This window comes from Hippopotamus amphibius, chromosome 10, assembly GCF_030028045.1.
Source record: "Hippopotamus amphibius kiboko isolate mHipAmp2 chromosome 10, mHipAmp2.hap2, whole genome shotgun sequence".
NCBI lineage: Eukaryota > Metazoa > Chordata > Mammalia > Artiodactyla > Hippopotamidae > Hippopotamus > Hippopotamus amphibius.
In genome coordinates, this window is record NC_080195.1 from 59253889 (window position 1) to 59272858 (window position 18970).

Consider the following 18970-nt stretch of genomic DNA (forward strand, 5'->3'; position numbering starts at 1 on the left):
AGCTTACTCAGAGGCAAAGATAAAAAAGCATTCCAAGTGTGTCCTTGGATGCCACCCCCACAATTCTAAACCTGATTACATAAATTCTAACTAGTAGAGAGACTGGGATCTTTTTATTTCAACTGTTGCCACACCAACTCTGCAAAGTCTAATTTAACCTCTAAACCCTGGTGGCTATGGGGAATAGGAGTATATAACCAACTAGCTGCAGGAAACACCCAAAATGTAGTAGCTTTAGCATTACAGAGATGAAGATTCAAATCCCAGCTCAACTAGCTGTGTGACCTTAGGAAACTTATTTAGGCTCCCTGTATCCCAGTTTCCTCTTCTATAAAACGGAGACAAAAGAATAATTTGAATGAATTTATGTAAAAGACTTAGCACAGTGCTTGCCACAAAATAGGAGCTCAGAAGATAGAAGTTGTTACTGTATTATAATAAGATGAGTTTTTGTGGCATGGTGGCTAAGGCTATAGAAACATGTGGGAACAGCTCCTCTGCCCTCTTCATCCTCTAAATCATCTGTTCACTTTTTGGCAATCATATAGATGCCTGCATACATCAGAATCTGAGACTCATAGAAATGTCCCCCCAAAGGTGACCTTCAACTTCACCACTGTCAGGAGGCCTACCCAGAGCATAGAAATGAGTGTCCCTGTCATCACTCCCACTCCTCTTTCCTTTCTCCCAGCCTATGCATCAAGGGAGTAAGTGGATGAAACACATTACTTTAGAAGGTACATGGCCACTGCTACAGGAGTAGGTAGCGATCCTAAAACACTGTATGTGTGCATTTTGCTTTGTTTTTTAGTTTTTGGTTATAAGAAAATCATGGCAGAATGACAAATGCTGACCTCATTCTCTAATTGTTGGAGGAAAATACATAGAGACTGGAAAATGAGTTTTACAGATCCAATTATTATTTAATCACCTTTCCCTGACCTCAGACAATTGGATTACAATTAATATATCTAAATTAAGGCATGCACCTGCCCGAGTTATTGCCCAGTGTCGTGTAGATTAAACATGACAGCATTTATAGAAAGCACAACATGTTAAGCAAGGGAAACGTAAGATGACTTACTCTGCAAGCATCTTTCTTGCCTGACATGACGCCCGCACAGAGCATCCTCGAGGTGATGATCCCATAGGTGGAAACACAGAGGGTTTGGTCAATGAGCTCTACCTCTGCTTGCTGCAAAACAGGGGAGCCTTTATTGTCTGGAAAACACACAGAAGTAGAAATCATGCTAACAATTACATTTACTTTATTAGACACTTTACTCATTTTCTCCTTTTACTCTCATAATAATTTTTTTAGATAAATTCTATTATGATCCCCATTTTTCTGTTGAAGAAATAGAGACTGAGGAGAACAAAGAACTATCCAGTGGCACATGAATAGCAAGGAACAGAGCAGGATTCAGACCCAAGGTCTGACTCAACCATCTGAGCTACTGTGCTGTGCTCCTTCACCACATATCTCCTGCCTTCAGGACTGTGAGTCAGCAACAGTTATTACCAACACTCACTGGTCAAGAGGGCCCCGTAAGGGGAGCATGATAACTGACATATGGGAGTATCCTAGGAAGCATAAAAACGTAACAGTGTGGATATAGCCCTTTCACTTCCTTTTTAACCTGTATAGCTAAGATGATTCAGAAAAATAAACACTCACACAACCATGCTTGTAAAGAAAATGTCCCATGATAAGGTGGTTGAAGAGACTCTTTCCTCTTGTGGTATATGATGGTGTAATTAAAGCCCTGAGCACAGTCCCAATAGTTTACAGCTGTTCTAGCAGTCATCTGCCTTCCCTCAGCAGGGCCAAACAGGTGGTGAATTTCATGACTTCGATAACTAAATGTAGGGACTTCCCTGGTGGCACAGTGGTTGAGAATCTGCCTGCCAATGCAGGGCACATGGGTTCGAGCCCTGGTCCGGGAGGATCCCACATGCCGCAGGGCAACTAAGCCCGTGTGCCACAACCACTGAGCCCCTTGCCACAACTACTGAAGCCCGCGTGCCTAGAGCCTGTGCTCCTCAACAAGAGAAGCCACCACAGAGAAGCCCACGCACAGCAACAAAGAGTAGCCCCGCTCTCTGCAACTAGAGAAAGCCCGTGCGCAACGAAGACCCAACACAGCCAAATAAATAAATAAATAAATAAATAAATGTAGGCAGTTAACACTATAGAAGCTGCCTATACTGAATCTTCAAAGAGTGTCAAAGCAAGGCCAAGATAAGTTTCAAGCTTTACAGAACATGTATCTGCCCTAAGCACTTGGAAATGATTGCAGGGGGATCCAAGATGACTGGGAGATCAAGGGAAAGCATAAGCTCCAACCTTTGGGGAGATGTTCACAAAGTTTTGGATGCTTCTCCTTACTGTGTATTTAGAATCCTAGACCATAAAAACCTTAGCAGGACAGATGTAGGGACTTCCCTACCATAAAGTCTGACCTTTGTGAATATGAAAAAGATGCCCTTCTGGGTGCAGGGATTGTAAAAAGGCATCCCCTCTGGGTGGATCAATTCTAGGCTGATGTAACCCCCTAGGCCTGAATCTGCAGTCCCAACTGAATGAGAGGGAGGGCAGGCTGGATTTCAGCCCTCACTCTCTCTCATTCAGTTGGCCAGTTGCCCTTGTGAAGGACATACTCACATAATCCTCCCAACAACTGTCTATGAGTTGACTAGTAAGGGGGGTGTGTGTGTGTGTGTGTGTGTGTGTGTGTGTGAGTATCCTTCTTTTCTTTATGAAAATGAGTCCATTTTTTTGGATGAAAGGGAACCTAAAACCAAGGAGGAAATGCTCTTCTATAATGGAAAACCTAGCAAACCCCTCAGAGTTTGAAAAGGGCCTGTACTATCTATCCAATCTGCCTTGCTCAGACACCTTCCCTTAAGAAGTGGGTCCTGCTTCTTTGAGAGGCAAAGGGAGAACATCATAAGAAAACCACAATTCAAAGAGATACATGTACCACAATGTTCATTGCAGCACTATTTACAATAGCTAGGACATGGACGCAGCCTAAATGTCCATCAACAGATGAATGGATAAAGAAGATGTGGCATATATATGCGATGGAATACTACTCAGCCATAAAAAGGGATGAAATTGAGCTATTCGTAGTGAGGTGGATGGACCTAGAGTCTGTCATACAGAGTAAAGTAAGCCAGAAAGAGAAAAACAAATACCTTATGCTAACACATATTTACGGAATCTAGAAAAATGGTACTGATGAACCTAGTGGCAGGGTAGGAATAGAGATGCAGACGTAAAGAACGGACTTGAGGACACTGGGAGAAGGGGAAGCTGGGACGTAGTGAGAGAGTAGCATCGACATATACACACTACCAAATGTAAAATAGATGGCTAGTGAGAAGCTACTATAGACCGCAGGGAGACCAGCTTGATGCTTTGTGAGGACTTGGAGGGGTGGGACGGGAAGGTTAGCGGGGAGGCTCAGGAGGGAGGGGATATGGGGATATATGTATACATGTGGCTCTTTCGCTTTGTTGTACAGTGGAAACTGACACAATACTATGGAACAATTATGTTCCAATAAAGATATATATATATATATATATATATATAAAACAGTTGTTAGAAGACTCGATGAGATCATATACAAAAACCCTCTCCATGAACCCCAAAGCACTACATCAACACTTGTTATTGTGATCTGGAGGGGAGAGCATGGCATTCACTGACACACACACCTGCTTCGTGCCTTCGCCCCCAGCCGGTCACCCAGCACTTCTCTCCACTGCGCACTCGCTGGCCAGCAGGAGGGATGCATATTGGCTGAATGAGCTGCTTCAGGGTCTCAGGCCAGGCGACACTGAGCTGTAGCAAGGCAATATCATAGTCAAAGGTGTGGCTGTTATAGTACTCGTGGACCACAATTCTTCTCACTGGGGAGATGAACTTGGCATTCCCCTGCACGTACATGCCAAGGTGAGCAGTCCATGGCGTGGGGTCAGACAGCCTGGTACAAAAGGAAGGAAGCACGAAGTCAGAGGCTTGAAGAACCATACATGGTTTGGAAAAGAGCACGCCACAGAAAGAGGAGGGCTGTGGGAAGGGAGGTCTGACTTTCCGTCCCTATCCTAGTTCCTGCCTCTGTCCGTGGACATGGCAAGAAGCACAACTTCTCTGAACCTCCCTTGTTTCCTTAGTAAAACCAGAGATGAAGTGAGGTAGAGTAGGGCTGGCAAATGATAGCTAGGTTCCAGAAAATTTCCTCACTGACATTCTAAAGACATGCTGGAAATTTTCTTGCCACCGGTATTTCATGAACCACACACAGGTCAAGATTGCTAGTGACTGGAATTCATCTGTTACCTTCTCACCTTTCATGCTGACAATGGTATTCGATGGAGACAGACAGAGCCAATAAGACAGTGGGCTGGGGATCCTTTTACCAAATTCAAATGATATGAGTACCAGAAGAGATTGGAAATCAAAGTGTTCCAAGCAGGAATTTAAGGAAATTCCTTCTTGCAAACTACCAGGAACCTTAAAGGTCACTGCCGTAACTGCTCAAGTTGACTATTCACAGGGCCCCACTCCCTATGAGCTCTCCAAGAATTCTAATCCTGACCCTGGTGGCCTGGCATGAAGTCACCTAGGGTCTTGTAATCTCCACCTGAGATTTCTGTCTCCACCTGGTGCAGCAGCCCTGCTCTGGTGGGGCGAAGAAAATGTGGACGCTTTGGAAGAAAAATAAGGACAGATCCCAAAGAGTGTGGCCCCTTATCTGCTTAGCTGACATCTCACGGGCAGTACTGGGGACCCAGGGGAGTATTAAGGGTCTCGTATTACTTAGAGCAGTTTCAGAGCATAAAAGACTAATGGTGGAACAGAAGTGTAGCCATTTTAGTTATTAACATGAATCCTGTAATTTCCAGGAGAAACAAATATTCTAATTCTATAAATTCATTGAAATACTCCCCTATAAAAAATTCTGAATGAGAAGTGAATGATATATTTTTTTACTTAAGAGCCAATAGATTCCAAATAAGGTTACTTTGTGAGTGAAGTTGTTTTCTGAGCTTTTCTTTCACCCTTAGCTGGGAGAGTGTCTGCCGCATAATAATCCCATTGGTAAAGGCAGACAGAGCCCTTCCAAAGACAACCTTAATGGACTTTTTCATGATCCCCCTCTGTGATATTGTGATTTATAATAAAAAAATATATATTTGGTCTTCCTTCCATTTCTGGCACAGAGCTCCTAAGACTCCTGGAATTTCCTAAGTGATGAGAGGGACAATTGTGTCTTTTGTTATGTTAATGAGGTTACTTGGGGCCTACAACTAAGGCTGGGGACTGGTCACCTGGCGAACTAAGTCTGTGATTAATTAGAACTTTCAGTTCCACCCCCTGACCTCCAGGGAGGAAGGAGGGACTAGAGGTCCAATCCACAGCCAATGACCAGTGATTTAATTAATCATGCCTACGTAACAAAGCCTCCATAAAAGCTCAAAAGGATGGGGTGTGAAGAGCTTCCAGGTTGGTGACTATGTGGAGATTCAGAGAAAGTGATGCACTCTGTGAATGCAGCAAAAATTCTGCATCCTTTCTCCTACCTTGCCCTACGCATGCCTTCCACTGGACTGTTTCTGAGTTATATCTTATTATAATAAACCAGTAAGCCAGAAAGTGAAATGTTTCTCTGAGTTCTGTGCACTGCTCTGGCAAATTAATAAAATTCAAGGAGGAGGTCATTAGAACCTCCACTCTATAGCTGGTCAGTCAGAAGCTCAGGTGACAACCTAGATTTTGGATTGGTGTCTGAATTAGGGGGGAGGGGTAGTTTTGTAGGACTAAGCCCCTAAACGGTTTAATCTGACTGTCTATCTGGGTAGACAAGGTCAGAGTTGAGTTGCATTATAGAACACTCAGCTGGTGTCAGAGAATTGCTCTGGAATGTGGGAACCCTCCCCACCACACATTGGAAATTGGATGCAGAATCGTTACTCTCATGCTTTAAAAAGGGCTCCCTGTACTCCAGTCATCCTTTAGTGCCCATTCTCCACACGTCCCCATACTACACAGTCTGCACATATTCCCACAGAATTCCTTCTGACTTGAAAGCCCTATCCTATTTTTTCCGCCTTGTAAAAGCCTATTCATTTTTGATATTATTTTGTGTTCTTCTCTTTATATCAATAATACCTAAAAAGAATGTTTGGCATACAATTGGTGTCACAAGAACAAAAAAAATTAAAAAACTACCAACTGAATTGACTGAATGTGTGGGAGCTTCTTCCCATAACGTGGGGGCAGGTGTATGGTCTGTGGTCACTTCAGAGTTAGAATTGAGATGCCCCACCTGTTTCCATGGAAACAGTGGGCAGCAGAGAGAAGCCACTCCCTGGAGATGACTGAGGCTCCGCAGTAGGCAGATCCAACAAAGTGGAGGCTGACTTGCCACGGCCAACCCCCTTCCTGGCTGTCGGTGCCCCCGATGATGCGGTGGAGGGTAGAGGAACTCCTGCTGCAGCCTTTAGGGGAGGAAGGGTCATGTGAGTTAAAGGCAGACTTGGAAGAAGAACTGGAAATTCAGTCAAGGTTTGAGCTGGGGTGGGAACCGACTAGCCAGGTAAGCAATTTGTCATCCCCTGCTTATCGAGAGAGGCAATATGGGGGTCTGTCTGAAACCAGCACCAACAAACCACTACCTCCCTCCTGAAAACAGGCCTCAACACAGAGTCTCTGTACAACAACACACATGAGGGGATGTGGGGACCTATTAGTAACAGCTGTCCTGATAAGAACAGCAGTTGCGGAGTTCAGGTTGTTAGGTAGAGAAAAAGATTAATTCCAAATGCAACAGAATTGAGAGTGTCCTTGAAGTTGTGCTGATTTGGGAGAGAATTTGTAAGTCCAAAACAAATGAAAACCTAGTCAAGAAAAACTAGTTATCAGAGCAATTATTTTCCAGTGTAAATAGTATTGATAAAGATATATAATTAACATGTTGGCACATGGTCAGTTAGAGAGCACACAACTAATAATAACAGATGGCAGATTACAGTTCTCAGGTCATAGCTGAAGAAAGAACCAGCACTTGACATTGATCGCAACACAAGGCACAATTAACAAAGTCATCCACGGTATTCCAGGACTTATTCCTTTTCTCAAGAATTTTTGTTTAAGAATTTACCCCTTGATAAGAGTCATTAGAAAGTGAAAGTTCTCAGTATAAACATCTAGTACATGAATGCTTGTTATCAAGAAAGAAGACAGAGTCTACTCTAGAAATTTTCATTCTGAGAAACCATTATATATTCAGTTCACCAATGTTTACTATCCTTCCCTGGCCTGTGGCAACTTCTGCCGGGGGATTACACCAAGAAGGGAATAAAAATGAAAAACACGTCGACTGAGGAAGAAATACAGAGGACAAGAAGGAGCATGTTTCTACTCACTGCAGCCTTCCTCATCGCTTCCCTCTGGGCAATCCACGGTGCCATCGCATTTTGCATTTTGTTTCCTAACGCAAATGTCATTGCCACACTTAAAAGTTCTGTTGTTGCACGGAATACCTAAAAATGAACAAAAGAAGGAAGAAGTTTTCCTACTCAGAGACAGATTTGAGTGAATGACACTGAAATCCGTCCACAAAGGAGGGCTTAGGCACAGGGATCAGTATTCGGTGTTCTGGGAAGCACGGCAGAGGGAAATGACGCAACCCCACACTGCCCCATCCCTGCATCTCAGCAGAGCCACTGAAAGGCAGAAAAGCAGGCGCACCTGTTGAGAATCAATCCAACAGCCTCTCGTTTCTTGTGCTGTAGGGGAGATGCCACGCAGTTGGCCATATCAGTGGCTTAAGCCATGACCTCTTTGTCATTACTTTGTCTTGTCCTCCAAGAAAATTTTTGAGCAAAAATCAACACCATACTCAGTCTTTTTACACCATGAGTGTGGGGAGGAATGGACAGACTTTGTGAATTACAGCACATTTGTTCACAACTCTGTCAGTGTGTGTTTTTGCAGGGGCTAGAAGAGAAGGCACCCCGTCACGGTATCTGGCAAATCCCTCTATATCAGGTCCTCAGTATCCTTTAGTCATGAACAGCATTAAAAGCAAGTCAGCAAGGAAAATCTCCCAGTACACACACACACACACACACACACACACATACACACACACTCCACCCATTAGAGGACTCAACTCTTCCGTTTTGTCTGGGCCCAAGAGGATTCCTGGGACCTAGGATTTTCAATGGGAAAACTGGACAAGTCAATTGCCCTAACCCAACAGAAATATTTCAATTTTGGCTTAGCAGAGTCTGATAGGAAGAACAGCAGAGTGCAGAGGGCTCCTCCTCACTTTGAGTGCAGTTCTGCTCATCCCAGCCATCCTCACAGTCCCTGAAGCCGTCGCAGACCAGAGGCCCGTGCTGCCTGAAGGAGCTGGCATTGCAGGCAGGTTTGAGAGTCACTGGAAGGAGAACAGGCAGAAAGCTCATGAGCCTGAGACATCATCAGGACTCCCTGATGACCAGCAGTGCCCCTCGAAAGGTACGAATGGTTGATACGACTTAAATAAAACAAAAGGAGTGTTTTCTCAAAACTGGCATGTCCATGAGGAAAAGCAGATGTTCAGACTTTGGGGTAATTCCTAACACTTTGAGTCTGTCAGATCTGACTTTCTCTTGTGGGTAAATACAGTAAACTTGGGCAGTTTGTTTATTTAACTAAGATTAAATGCATGATAAGCTTTTAAGGAAAATAAAAATCATAAGCTGTTATCTAAGTTGATCTTGTCTACCTTCCTGAACAAACTGGAATGTTCTGAGATTGGGGATTTTGTCTTACTCATTTCTGTACTTCAAAGCACCTGATCAAATAGTAGGTGCTCACTAAAATTTGTTGAGTAGATTAATGAATGTGAGATCTAACAGAACAACAGACTTGTAGTCTATTGGTAAGGAAAACTCTCTTTAAAATTATTTTACCCTGAGACATTCATTTCCTGAATTAGGAAATACCAGTGTAAATCTATTACAATTTTTCTTCTTTGGAATAATTTCAGGAATTGCCTTTAGACCAGTGACAGGCACAACATATTAGCAAGCACTCATAGAAGGTATAATTCCTTAGATATTTCTGGTTTTTTGAAAAGTTATTATTTTTGTTATCTGCTCCTGTTTTTTCAGAGGTATGTCTTCTAAGGGGCAGGCAGGAGGGCATTGCTGCCCTGAAATAGTTTGTTTATTTACTCTGAGAGTACCTAGAACCTAGTCAACTCCTAGAGAATAGCTCCCAACATGGCATGATGAGATATGATAGTTACTAAAAAAAAACAATCCTTGTTACAAAGTAACAATAATCACTTTCATTTGGAGCATAATAGTAGGGAAAAACAGTAACATAAAAAACAAAAGCAACCTCAATCACTATATAATTGTGTTTATTTTCTTAAGAAACAGAAGACCCTATAGATCTAAATGGTCAATGAAGCCTACGTTAAGAGGGTTTTACTTTGTTTTGTTAATTAAAAAAACGAGTGTAGAGTCACAGATTATTTTTCATGAATATAATTTTCAGTTAATTATGTTAACTGTAATATTTCTCCAAAAATATGAAAAAGATTAAATAGCTTCACCATTGCAAGTATATTGGAATTAAACTCTGGATCTTTAGGAGAAAGTGTTACCAGTGGTGTCATATGGTCTGGTGAACTATTCTCCCCATATTGTTCCCTCAAACTGGAGACAGATTCAGGAATGATGTGCAAATAATAATGAAAAACCAAAACAGAGACTCTCTGCCCAAAATAGAAATATTCAGTACCCCACTGCTTAGTCATTACCAGTGTGATGTTGATGCAAACTATACAGGCAACAAAAACAATTCTTTTATTCTCAGTATCTGTGCTCCATAAACAAACATGCTAAAAGAGTTTACTTCTCTGCAGATTCTGCGCTTCTTTCCCGAGGAAAGATCTGTGCTTTAAAATAGGATTATGTTTAAGATTGTGATTGATTGAATTATTAGCCACAGATCCTCACTCCCTATGACAGTATTATGCACCCCCACCTTTGCCATGGTCCCAAAGTGTGCAGAGTAAACTTCCCTGCCCCTTGACTATGGCCTCGGCTCCTTGACTGATGGACTATGACACAAGTGATGGCGTGCTAGCTCCAAGCCCAGGACTTAAGAGGAATCTTGTATTTTTGGTCACCCCTCCTCTGCTTCTACCACTGCCATGGCCAGGCCACTAGCTCAATAAGGAAAAGAACCATAAGAAGTAGACCCAGCCCCAACCTGAGAAGAACCAAGCTCAGGAGGATCCACAGCTTAAAGCAGTGCCACCCAGCTGAGCCCAGCCTAGATGGGTCATATCTCAGACAACCCACAGATGGATGATCCAGAACAAGTTATTGTGGTAAGCCACTGAGTTTGGGGCTAGTTTGTTATGCAGCAATAGATAACTGCTACAAAGACCCAGGATGTGCTTCAGCAGCAACAATGATCCTGACAAGCTATTTATTCCTAAGAAAGGCATAGCAAAAGCTTGAATACCCACCACAGAAGAGCTCATCACTTTCATCAAAGCAGTCATTTACTCCATCACAGCGCTGGGCCTGGGGGACACACAAACCAGAGGAGCATCTAAAAGATCCAACAGGACAGGCTAGAGCCAATAAAAAAAAATAGGAAATCTTGTATGGGTCTCTAAAAGTCAGCAGATCACATTAACAAAGAAATATGAATTGTTAAGTGGCTGAGTGGCAACGTAGCAGTAGTAATTACACAATTTCTCCATCAAAGCAAAGCTATAGCTGGAAATTGAAAGGCAAAAAAGAATTTAAGAGAAGAAAGCAAACGAATCCACCCAAAGCTCTGAGTCGACATTGCATCCAGGTCACATGTACAGTCAAACTCCTACACCTCCATCCTTGACTCAGCAGCCTGGCTTTATCACACACTCAAAGAAAGAGAAAGCCAGAAGATGCCTTCGAGTCCAGTATGCTCAGTGTCCAGTCTTTAGACTCCCAGGGAATTTAAATGGCCTCCTGGTGTTTCTGAATCGCCTATGATCAGATGCATTAGTCTGAGGAGTCCATGTCTTTAATTACATTTTCAAGTGATCTCTATTGCAAAATGCATTATTAACCACTGATATTAGAAAGCTGGACCTAGAGAGATTAATGACACACCTCAAAACTTGGGACTCCTAGGGCACCTCAACCAGGCTGCTCATCAAAGATCCATTCTCTGCCTGGCCCAGAATCTTTAAACCTGGGCTTATAGCTAACCATGATAGAAATAATAAGTCCTTTCTCTCTGCCACCCCCAAATTCATATGTTGAAATCCTACTGCCCATGGTGATGGCAGGAGGAAGTGGAGCCTTCTGGAGGTGATAAATGATTGAGGCAGGGTCTCATGAATGGGATGAGTGTCTTCATAAAAGAGGCCCCACAGAGTACCCTCACCCCTTCTGCCACGTGAGGACACAGCAAGAAGTCTGAGACCAGAAGATGCCCCTCACTCGACCATGCTGGTGCCTGATCTTGGACTTCCAGCCTCTGGGACTGTGAGAAATAAATTCCTGTTCTTAATAAGCTACCTAGCCTAAGCTTTGTGCAATTGAATAGGGAGAGGGCATGGTCAGGTCAACCACTATCTCAATGGTACACGATGGACAGCATGAGCTCCTAGGAAATACTTGTGGCTTGAAAAAAGAGTTAAAAATAAGATAGATTACTATTTACCTGTATCCTCACTGGCAATTATAATATTCTGATATTCAGAAGTGTAATATTCTGAATCCAGAAGCAGGTATATTAGTACTGGCAAAGAAGAACGGATCTAACTGAGCCATCTCTCAGAGCTTAACCTCATGGATTCCTAAGTGGTTAACCCTTACTTTCCCCCTTTTAAAATGGGTTGAGAATTTCCTGAGTCAGTATCTACTTTCTCCAGCACTGATGACTTCCCTCAGACGTTGCCTTTCCTGCTGACCGCTTCCTGGCCACTGTTCCAGTGGTTCTCAATGTGAAGTTCAACATTCTCAGGGCTGATATTTGGACTTTGCTTGAACAACCAGCTCTGCCTGTGCACCAGAGGCCACAGTGAGTTGCAACTGTTGCCTTCCAATCCACCAAACGCTGGCGGAAACCTCATACTTACAAAAAAACTATGGCTAGCAAAAAGAACCACGCATCAAGAAATTGTCCTATATTTCAGGAGTAATGTAAGAAAATATTTTTAATTGTAACAAACAACTATATTATTTCTTCGTTAATTTAAACTTCAGCAGAATAAATTCATAATTCAATGCATTATCATACTATATGTATATTATATTATTATTATATAATATATAATATTATGTATAATATATATTATTTTATTTTATATATTAACATACATATTATACAATATTATAAAATACATATATTAATATATTACATATTATGTATAATTTACATTATATTATATGTATATTATAAAAATATACTAGTCAATAGCAAAAGTAAAGAAGCAGTTTTCATTGCTTAAATTCTCAAAGTTTACAATCATAAAGCGTCAGCCTCTGTTTAACCCTTCATTGCAGTTTTCTAAGGAGCTGATCCCCAGCTTACGTTGACTGATGTTATAACTGCCATATTCCACCAAAAGCGGCTTGTCCGAAAGGCTTGAACTGCACTGAAGCTGAACATGGACCAGGGGGCTGGGCACTCGGAAAATCGTCTGGTGATCCATGTAGGAGCCGCAGTACCTGCGCGCAAGGGTCGGGGACACACAGCATGAGGGTCTGTCAACTGCATGCCTGTCGACAGCACATTCATTTGAGCTTCATGAGCAGAGGTGCTTGTGGGGGAGCTGATGGTCATTGTCCACCCTATGCTAGGTGACTGTGACTGAGTCACCTGTCCTCTCAATTTTCTCCTCTGCTAAATAAAACAATAGCAGTACTATCAACTGTTACCTGTTGTTTTCCTCACCAAGACTTATAATCAGGAGAAATACGGGTTTAATGTTCCTAGTCCTTTCACTTCTTTCAACATAAATAACTGCCTAACAAAAAAGAATTGCCTACTTTGGCCACAAACCTCTCTACGGGGCAGAGTAGAATCCATGAACTCAGGTTGAAAACATGCAAAGAATGCCAACACCACTTGAAACAAAAGACAACAATATTTCAATCTAGATTGAACTCTGATGTGCACTTCAGGGCTTGTCCTTGGCAAAATTTTAAAATAGTGATGTCTATCTGCAATATTCCCCTACCTCGATTTTTCTTCTCATCATCTAGGAGGCAATGTCCCTCTTATTAGTAATTCTTACATGAGCACTGTGGTTAGTGGAACATGAAGTGTAGTTACACTGGGGGCCCATGGTAAGATAGGCTTCTGCCCTGTGTGAGCAAGACTTTCCCAGGTGAAACATGCAAGTTCTCAAAGGGAAACAATAGACACTAGGTTTGAGGGGGCACATCCTCCACTGGAATCTGTGAATGCCAATCACTCCAGGTCCCCAAAGCATTTGGGAACCACACATGTTCCATGGATCAGGTGTTGGCTTTCAGTAGGAAGAGCATGGGGGTAACCTCTCATTTTACGGTTCAAAGCATTCACGTATGTTCCAGGAAGAATCTTCTGCCGTTGAGTAAAGTTCAGGAGCTGATGGGCGGATAGCCCAGCTTCTGGGATACGAGGAAGAGACAGCAGCGGCAGGTGGCCACCTGGCTCAGTGCGAGCCAGCATCTGAGAGGCATCTGAAAGCCGAGTCAAGCTTTTGGGGCTAGAGTCTACTTTAGCTGGTCGTCTTGGGATCAGAATCCTGCATTCTAAAATCACGGGGATTGTTGTCTGTAGCTCATAGTGATTTTTTTCGAGGTGTCCATTAATATTTATTAAAGTTTTCTTGCAAAGATGAGCCTCACTTGGATGTTAAGGAGGCGTCAAGAGGAAAGGGGTCTTTGAAGCCATGCTTGGGCTGGAGTCTACAGGGGGACAGTATGTCATGGGGCGTAGTGGCGGTTTATGGAATGAAAGTAAAATAAAGTGAGAGACTGGAGAAACCCAGCAAGTGTTAGTTTACATGGACAGACATGTGACAGGTAAGAAAACTGAGACTTAAGAGGTGAAGTAATTTGTTAAAGTTCAAATAGCAAGTAAGTAGAGGCAGGATGAGAACACATTTCACCAAATACGAAACCCTAGCTTTTCCTAACACAGCAACAGCCTTCCCCTCAGGAACTTTGCTGGACAAAAACTCTGTGGGAAGGCTGTTCATGTCTTCAGGTTTGTGTACTGCACTCTAGTTACCCTGAGCACTCACACTCCACCCCCCACGTTCTCTCAATTCAGGATCACTAGGCTTCCCGGTGTCCGCATTACTTTTTCTTCCATCTGCATTACAGACCCAAAGCCTTTAGGCTAACTTATCAGCAAGATGCCAGGAATTAGTTCAGTTAGAGTCTATCTGATGAAAAGGACTGATCAGGGGAAGGGCTGGTGTTTTAAATTCCATGGGTACAACTCATATCAAAGGAAGCTGATAGAATTTCAACCAACCAGCAAGACAAAGGGAAGAGCTGGCCCTTCAGAGAAAGTATGTAGGGCAGAGAGCTTTCCGGGTATTTGTGGGAAGAAACTGCTCATAGTGTGGCTGCAGTACATCGTGGGTGGTAGGGGTTCTTACTTAGGCGGAACAAAGTATCTCATTTTCAAAGCACTACTTTATTTTAAGCATACAAGCTTACAAAAGATTTGTAAAGATTTGTTTTCTGGACCTCTAATTAAATACCAAAATGCAGTATCTTTAAAGCCTTGGGGCACGTGTTTACGCATCCAATGTTATTTTCTTAGCAATCTTATTCATCATGTTAATTGTAGCTATTATATTTTGGTATGTGGTAAGCATCATTTCATTGAATGCTTACCAAAAAACTCCACCTTATTACCTTATTTTGTAGACTATCAAAGCTATTAAATAATTTGTCCTAGTTAATGTAGCTACTAAATAACAGGGCTGCGGTTTGAACTAGGTCTTTTGCCTCCTATGTAACAGACCCTTGACGCAAAAATACTCCCAAAAGGAGTACAGGTCACATGTTAATGATGGATCCAAGAAAGTCTTTACATCAGGTAAAATCTATTCCAATAAGATCAATGACTATTTAGCAAGTCATCTAAGATTCTGAATGAAATCAAAGAAGGTTGTTTAGGAAAATCATTTAGAAAGGGAAAGTTTCATTCACAGAATAGCAGTGAGCAAAGAATTAGCAGACAAATCCCTCAGGCTAACCTCACAGGGATCTCAAGTAAATTGAGAAGCTATTTGGCAAAGACAGGCAGTCTGTATTTTTTTTTAAATACAAGACCTATTATAACTTTAGAAGCAAATAAACAAGAAGAATAACAAAAGGATGAATTACGGGGGAGAGTGAAGACCTACTAGGTCAGTTCAGGAAGCTCAGGCACCTAGATTTCTCTCAGCTTCTTTCTCCTACGGCACAAAATTGGCTAATGGTTTCTAGCTTTTGCAATCACCAGGACTTCTATTTACTGTTTTCCTCTATGGCTGCAATGGTTTATGTGCCCATTATTTTTGTAAAGTGTGGAGCCTGTACATCCATAACCCAGCAGCACGGAGCAGTGATGGAAGCAGGGACTTGGGAGCCATAGGACTTGAATCTGGCTTAATCTCTCAGGAGCTGAGTCACCTCGAGCAAGTTATTTAACTCCTCTGTACCTCAGTTCCCCAGTCTATCAAGAGTGAAGTGCAAATTCTTTGGGAGGGAAGGAGTCTCAGGCTTTGAACTTCTGGGCAAGGCTTTTCATTAGATTCTTCACATATGGAAACCACTTACATGTGTTCATTAATTTCCCACCATCCATGGTCACAGCCTTTCATACTCTTCTTGGTTATTGAGTAGTTATGGAATTTCAGTGCTATGCCGAGAGTTGATAGGGGAGTCTATGAAAAACAAGCATAAGTCAGAAAAAAGATTCAATTGAAGAATATGTTTCAGACTAAGGTTTTGTTACTCAGAACTCATTCCCTGGGCTTGCTGTTTTAAGGGCATTTTATTCTCTGTGCCCTGCGGGCCTTGGTGGGATAGAACAGTTCCCCTGAACAAACCAACCTGTGGAGGAGAACATGACAGAGAGGGACGTGAGCCTCCCGGTGCTCAGGGAGCAGCTGTGAGGCCCCCGTGTGGTGAGCCAGGTGACATGAGACAGGTGCATTAGATCACCTCTAGGTTTCAGCTTCCTCCTAGTAAATGAGCTTCACTTTGAAAACACCCACTTGTTAGCGAGTGTAGACACTTTCCTCCTTAGATGACCATAATGACATGGTTTATTTAAGGCACTATTCTGACTCTTTAGATAAAGGAGGAATGAATCAGCATCCTCTTCAAATTAGACCTTGGTATTTTGGAAGTCACTGGGTCATCCCTACATCTTCTCTGAAGAAATCAAACAAGAGAAGCAGCTGCCTATTTGGTACAGGCACAAGTGAGCACACACACACTCACACAAACACACACAGTGCAACTGACCTTGTTGTGCCATTGTATGACACGCACACACATCACCAGGGATATGCCACAGATTCTGTTTTAATTTTCACTTTGGCCCAGGAATTATTTAAGAGAGAGTTCTTATATTCCCAGGGAGTAAAATGTTGGCTTCCCTATTTTCAAGTTTTTGCATTCTATCAGAGTTAGATAAGAGATGATTTATTGCAGTACAGCTTTTAATTTTTTTTAATTCACTAAGAATTTTGTTGTGATCAAATTTATGAAGGCTCCAAGGTCATTTTTTAAAAAGGGTAATTTCCGTTTATATGTGTGTATATATATATATATATATATGTATATATATATAACCAAACTTATTCTTTGTGTGATTGGATCCTCTTCCTAGCCTTATTTATTGTCCTCCACTGTCTCTGTCATGAGCCAAGAGAAAGGAAAACCTCTTACTGGAGTGGGCTCTGTTTCTCTTTGTACTTCCTACAGGTTTTACGAGTATTACGCTATGTCCTTCGGTGCATAAATAATTGCAGTAATTAGAGCCTTACGTGCTTCACCCCCTTTATCACTGTAGGTTGCCTTCCTCTTCTCACTGAATGCCCTGATTTCAGCACTGCCTGGTGTTAAGGTTGTGACCTCTGCTTTCTTACTGTTTACCTTTGTCTGGTATAACGTTGCCCATCCTTTTATTTTTGGCTTTATTAAATCACTTTTTGAATTCATTGTGTCTTTTAAAAACAACATACAGTTGTTTTAGGTGATACTTTGCGATTCAGTCCCACTGTCTTATTCCTTTAATAGGTGAATTTTATCCATTGACTTTTTTTTAAAAAAACTTATTTTATTTTTATTTTATTTATTTATTTTTATTGGCTGTGTTGGGTCTTTGTTGCTGCATGCAGGCTTTCTCTAGTTGCAGCAAGTCGGAGCTACTCTTTGTTGTGGTGCACAGGCTCCTCATTGCTATGAGTTCTAGGTGCGTGGGCTTCAACAGTTGCGTGGGCTTCAACAGTTGCGGCACATGGGCTCAATAGTTGTGGCTCACAGGCTCTAAAGCGCAGGCTCAATAATTGTGGCACATGGGCTTAGCTGCTCCACGGCATGTGGCATCTTCCTGGAGCAGGGCTCGGACCCATGTCCCCTGCATTGTTAGGCGGATTCTTTACCACTGCACCACCTAGGAAGCCCTGTCCATTGACATTTATTGCTCTGACAGACATTTGGTTTTTCAGTCATGTCATCATATTTTATGTTATACTTTCTTTGCTGTGTGTTGTGCTTCTTTCTAAAGTGCGTTTAAATATAGTAGCCCTGGCAACTTCCTAGGTGGCGCAGTGGTGGTTAGGAATCCACCTGCCAATGCAGGGGACAGGGGATCTATCCCTGCTCCAGGAAGATCCCACATGCCTTGGAGCACATAAGCCCGTGTGCCACAACTATTGAGCCTGCGCGCTAGAGCCTGTGGGCCACAACTATTGAGCCTGTGTGCCACAGCTACTGAGGCCTGTGCACCTAGAGCCCATGCTCTGCGGCAGGAGAGGCCACTGCTGTGAGAAGCCCAAGCACCACAATGAAGAGTAGCCCCCTCTCGCTGCAACTAGAGAAAGCCCGTGTGCAGCTGCAAAGACCCAATGCAGCCAATAAATAAATAAATAAATAAACAAAGCAGCCCTCCCCACTTAGCCTACCTTCGAGAGGGAGTGGATTGGGCACTTCATGACTCTGATTTAAATGTAACAACATGGTTAGGCAGGTAGTATGATTCCCATCTTATAGAAGAAGAAAGCTAGACTAACCAAAGACAAGCAAATTTCCCAAGGTTAGGAAACACAGACCACAGACTCAGTCCAGTCCTGCATTTCTCTGAAGCCCCCCCTTTTCTCAGCGCTGCCTAGAGACCCATGCTGGGAACTCCAGAGGAACAGGATTGTCTTTCATTCACCGCAAGATTCATAAGGCTCATGAGAACACATCATATTTTTTCCACTCTTGTCATCTGGTTATTTCTTCACAGTAAAAAAAAAAAATAGATGCAAACTGAGAGACAGTAAATATCTTTAAGGAATCAATTAAATATTATAACATCAGAACATATTCCAGTGCAATCGTCCACCAAGAAGCTTGCTTAGGCACGTTCGCTGAGTTCCGTAGCCCCAAAACGAAATGGATTTATATGCACCCCAAGCACAAAGCTTCTCCACAGTGAAAGGAAACATGTCCCCTCGCACACTGATTCCACGGACATCAAATTGCACACATTCTACTTTCGCACTCAGACTGGCCAAGAGGCACTACTGATGTTACCGTGCTTGATAAATGGAGGCATGAGGTGCAGTTTCACAAACTATCACAGGCTATTTCGACAAATGAACGAGAAATGTGACACTCCTTAGTATGCTATTTCCTTCTACGTTCCATACTCTGTTCCCACTGCCCAACCCCTGCCTTTGCT

At 42.5% G+C, this 18970-nt stretch overlaps 1 protein-coding gene across 2 annotated transcripts in view; it reads right to left on the reverse strand.

Annotated features, from left to right (window-relative positions):
- Nucleotides 1-18970, reverse strand: part of TMPRSS7 (transmembrane serine protease 7) — a 41025-nt gene that overhangs the window by 980 nt on the left and 21075 nt on the right. For both annotated transcript variants that reach the window (XM_057697466.1, XM_057697465.1), the window contains 8 exons: nucleotides 15850-15956; nucleotides 12614-12750; nucleotides 10551-10658; nucleotides 8349-8459; nucleotides 7441-7557; nucleotides 6342-6513; nucleotides 3727-3995; nucleotides 1085-1221 (listed from right to left, as the gene is read on the reverse strand). In XM_057697466.1, the coding sequence (XP_057553449.1) occupies nucleotides 1085-1221; nucleotides 3727-3995; nucleotides 6342-6513; nucleotides 7441-7557; nucleotides 8349-8459; nucleotides 10551-10658; nucleotides 12614-12750; nucleotides 15850-15956 (1158 nt within the window). The remainder of the gene's footprint in view (nucleotides 1-1084; nucleotides 1222-3726; nucleotides 3996-6341; nucleotides 6514-7440; nucleotides 7558-8348; nucleotides 8460-10550; nucleotides 10659-12613; nucleotides 12751-15849; nucleotides 15957-18970) is intronic.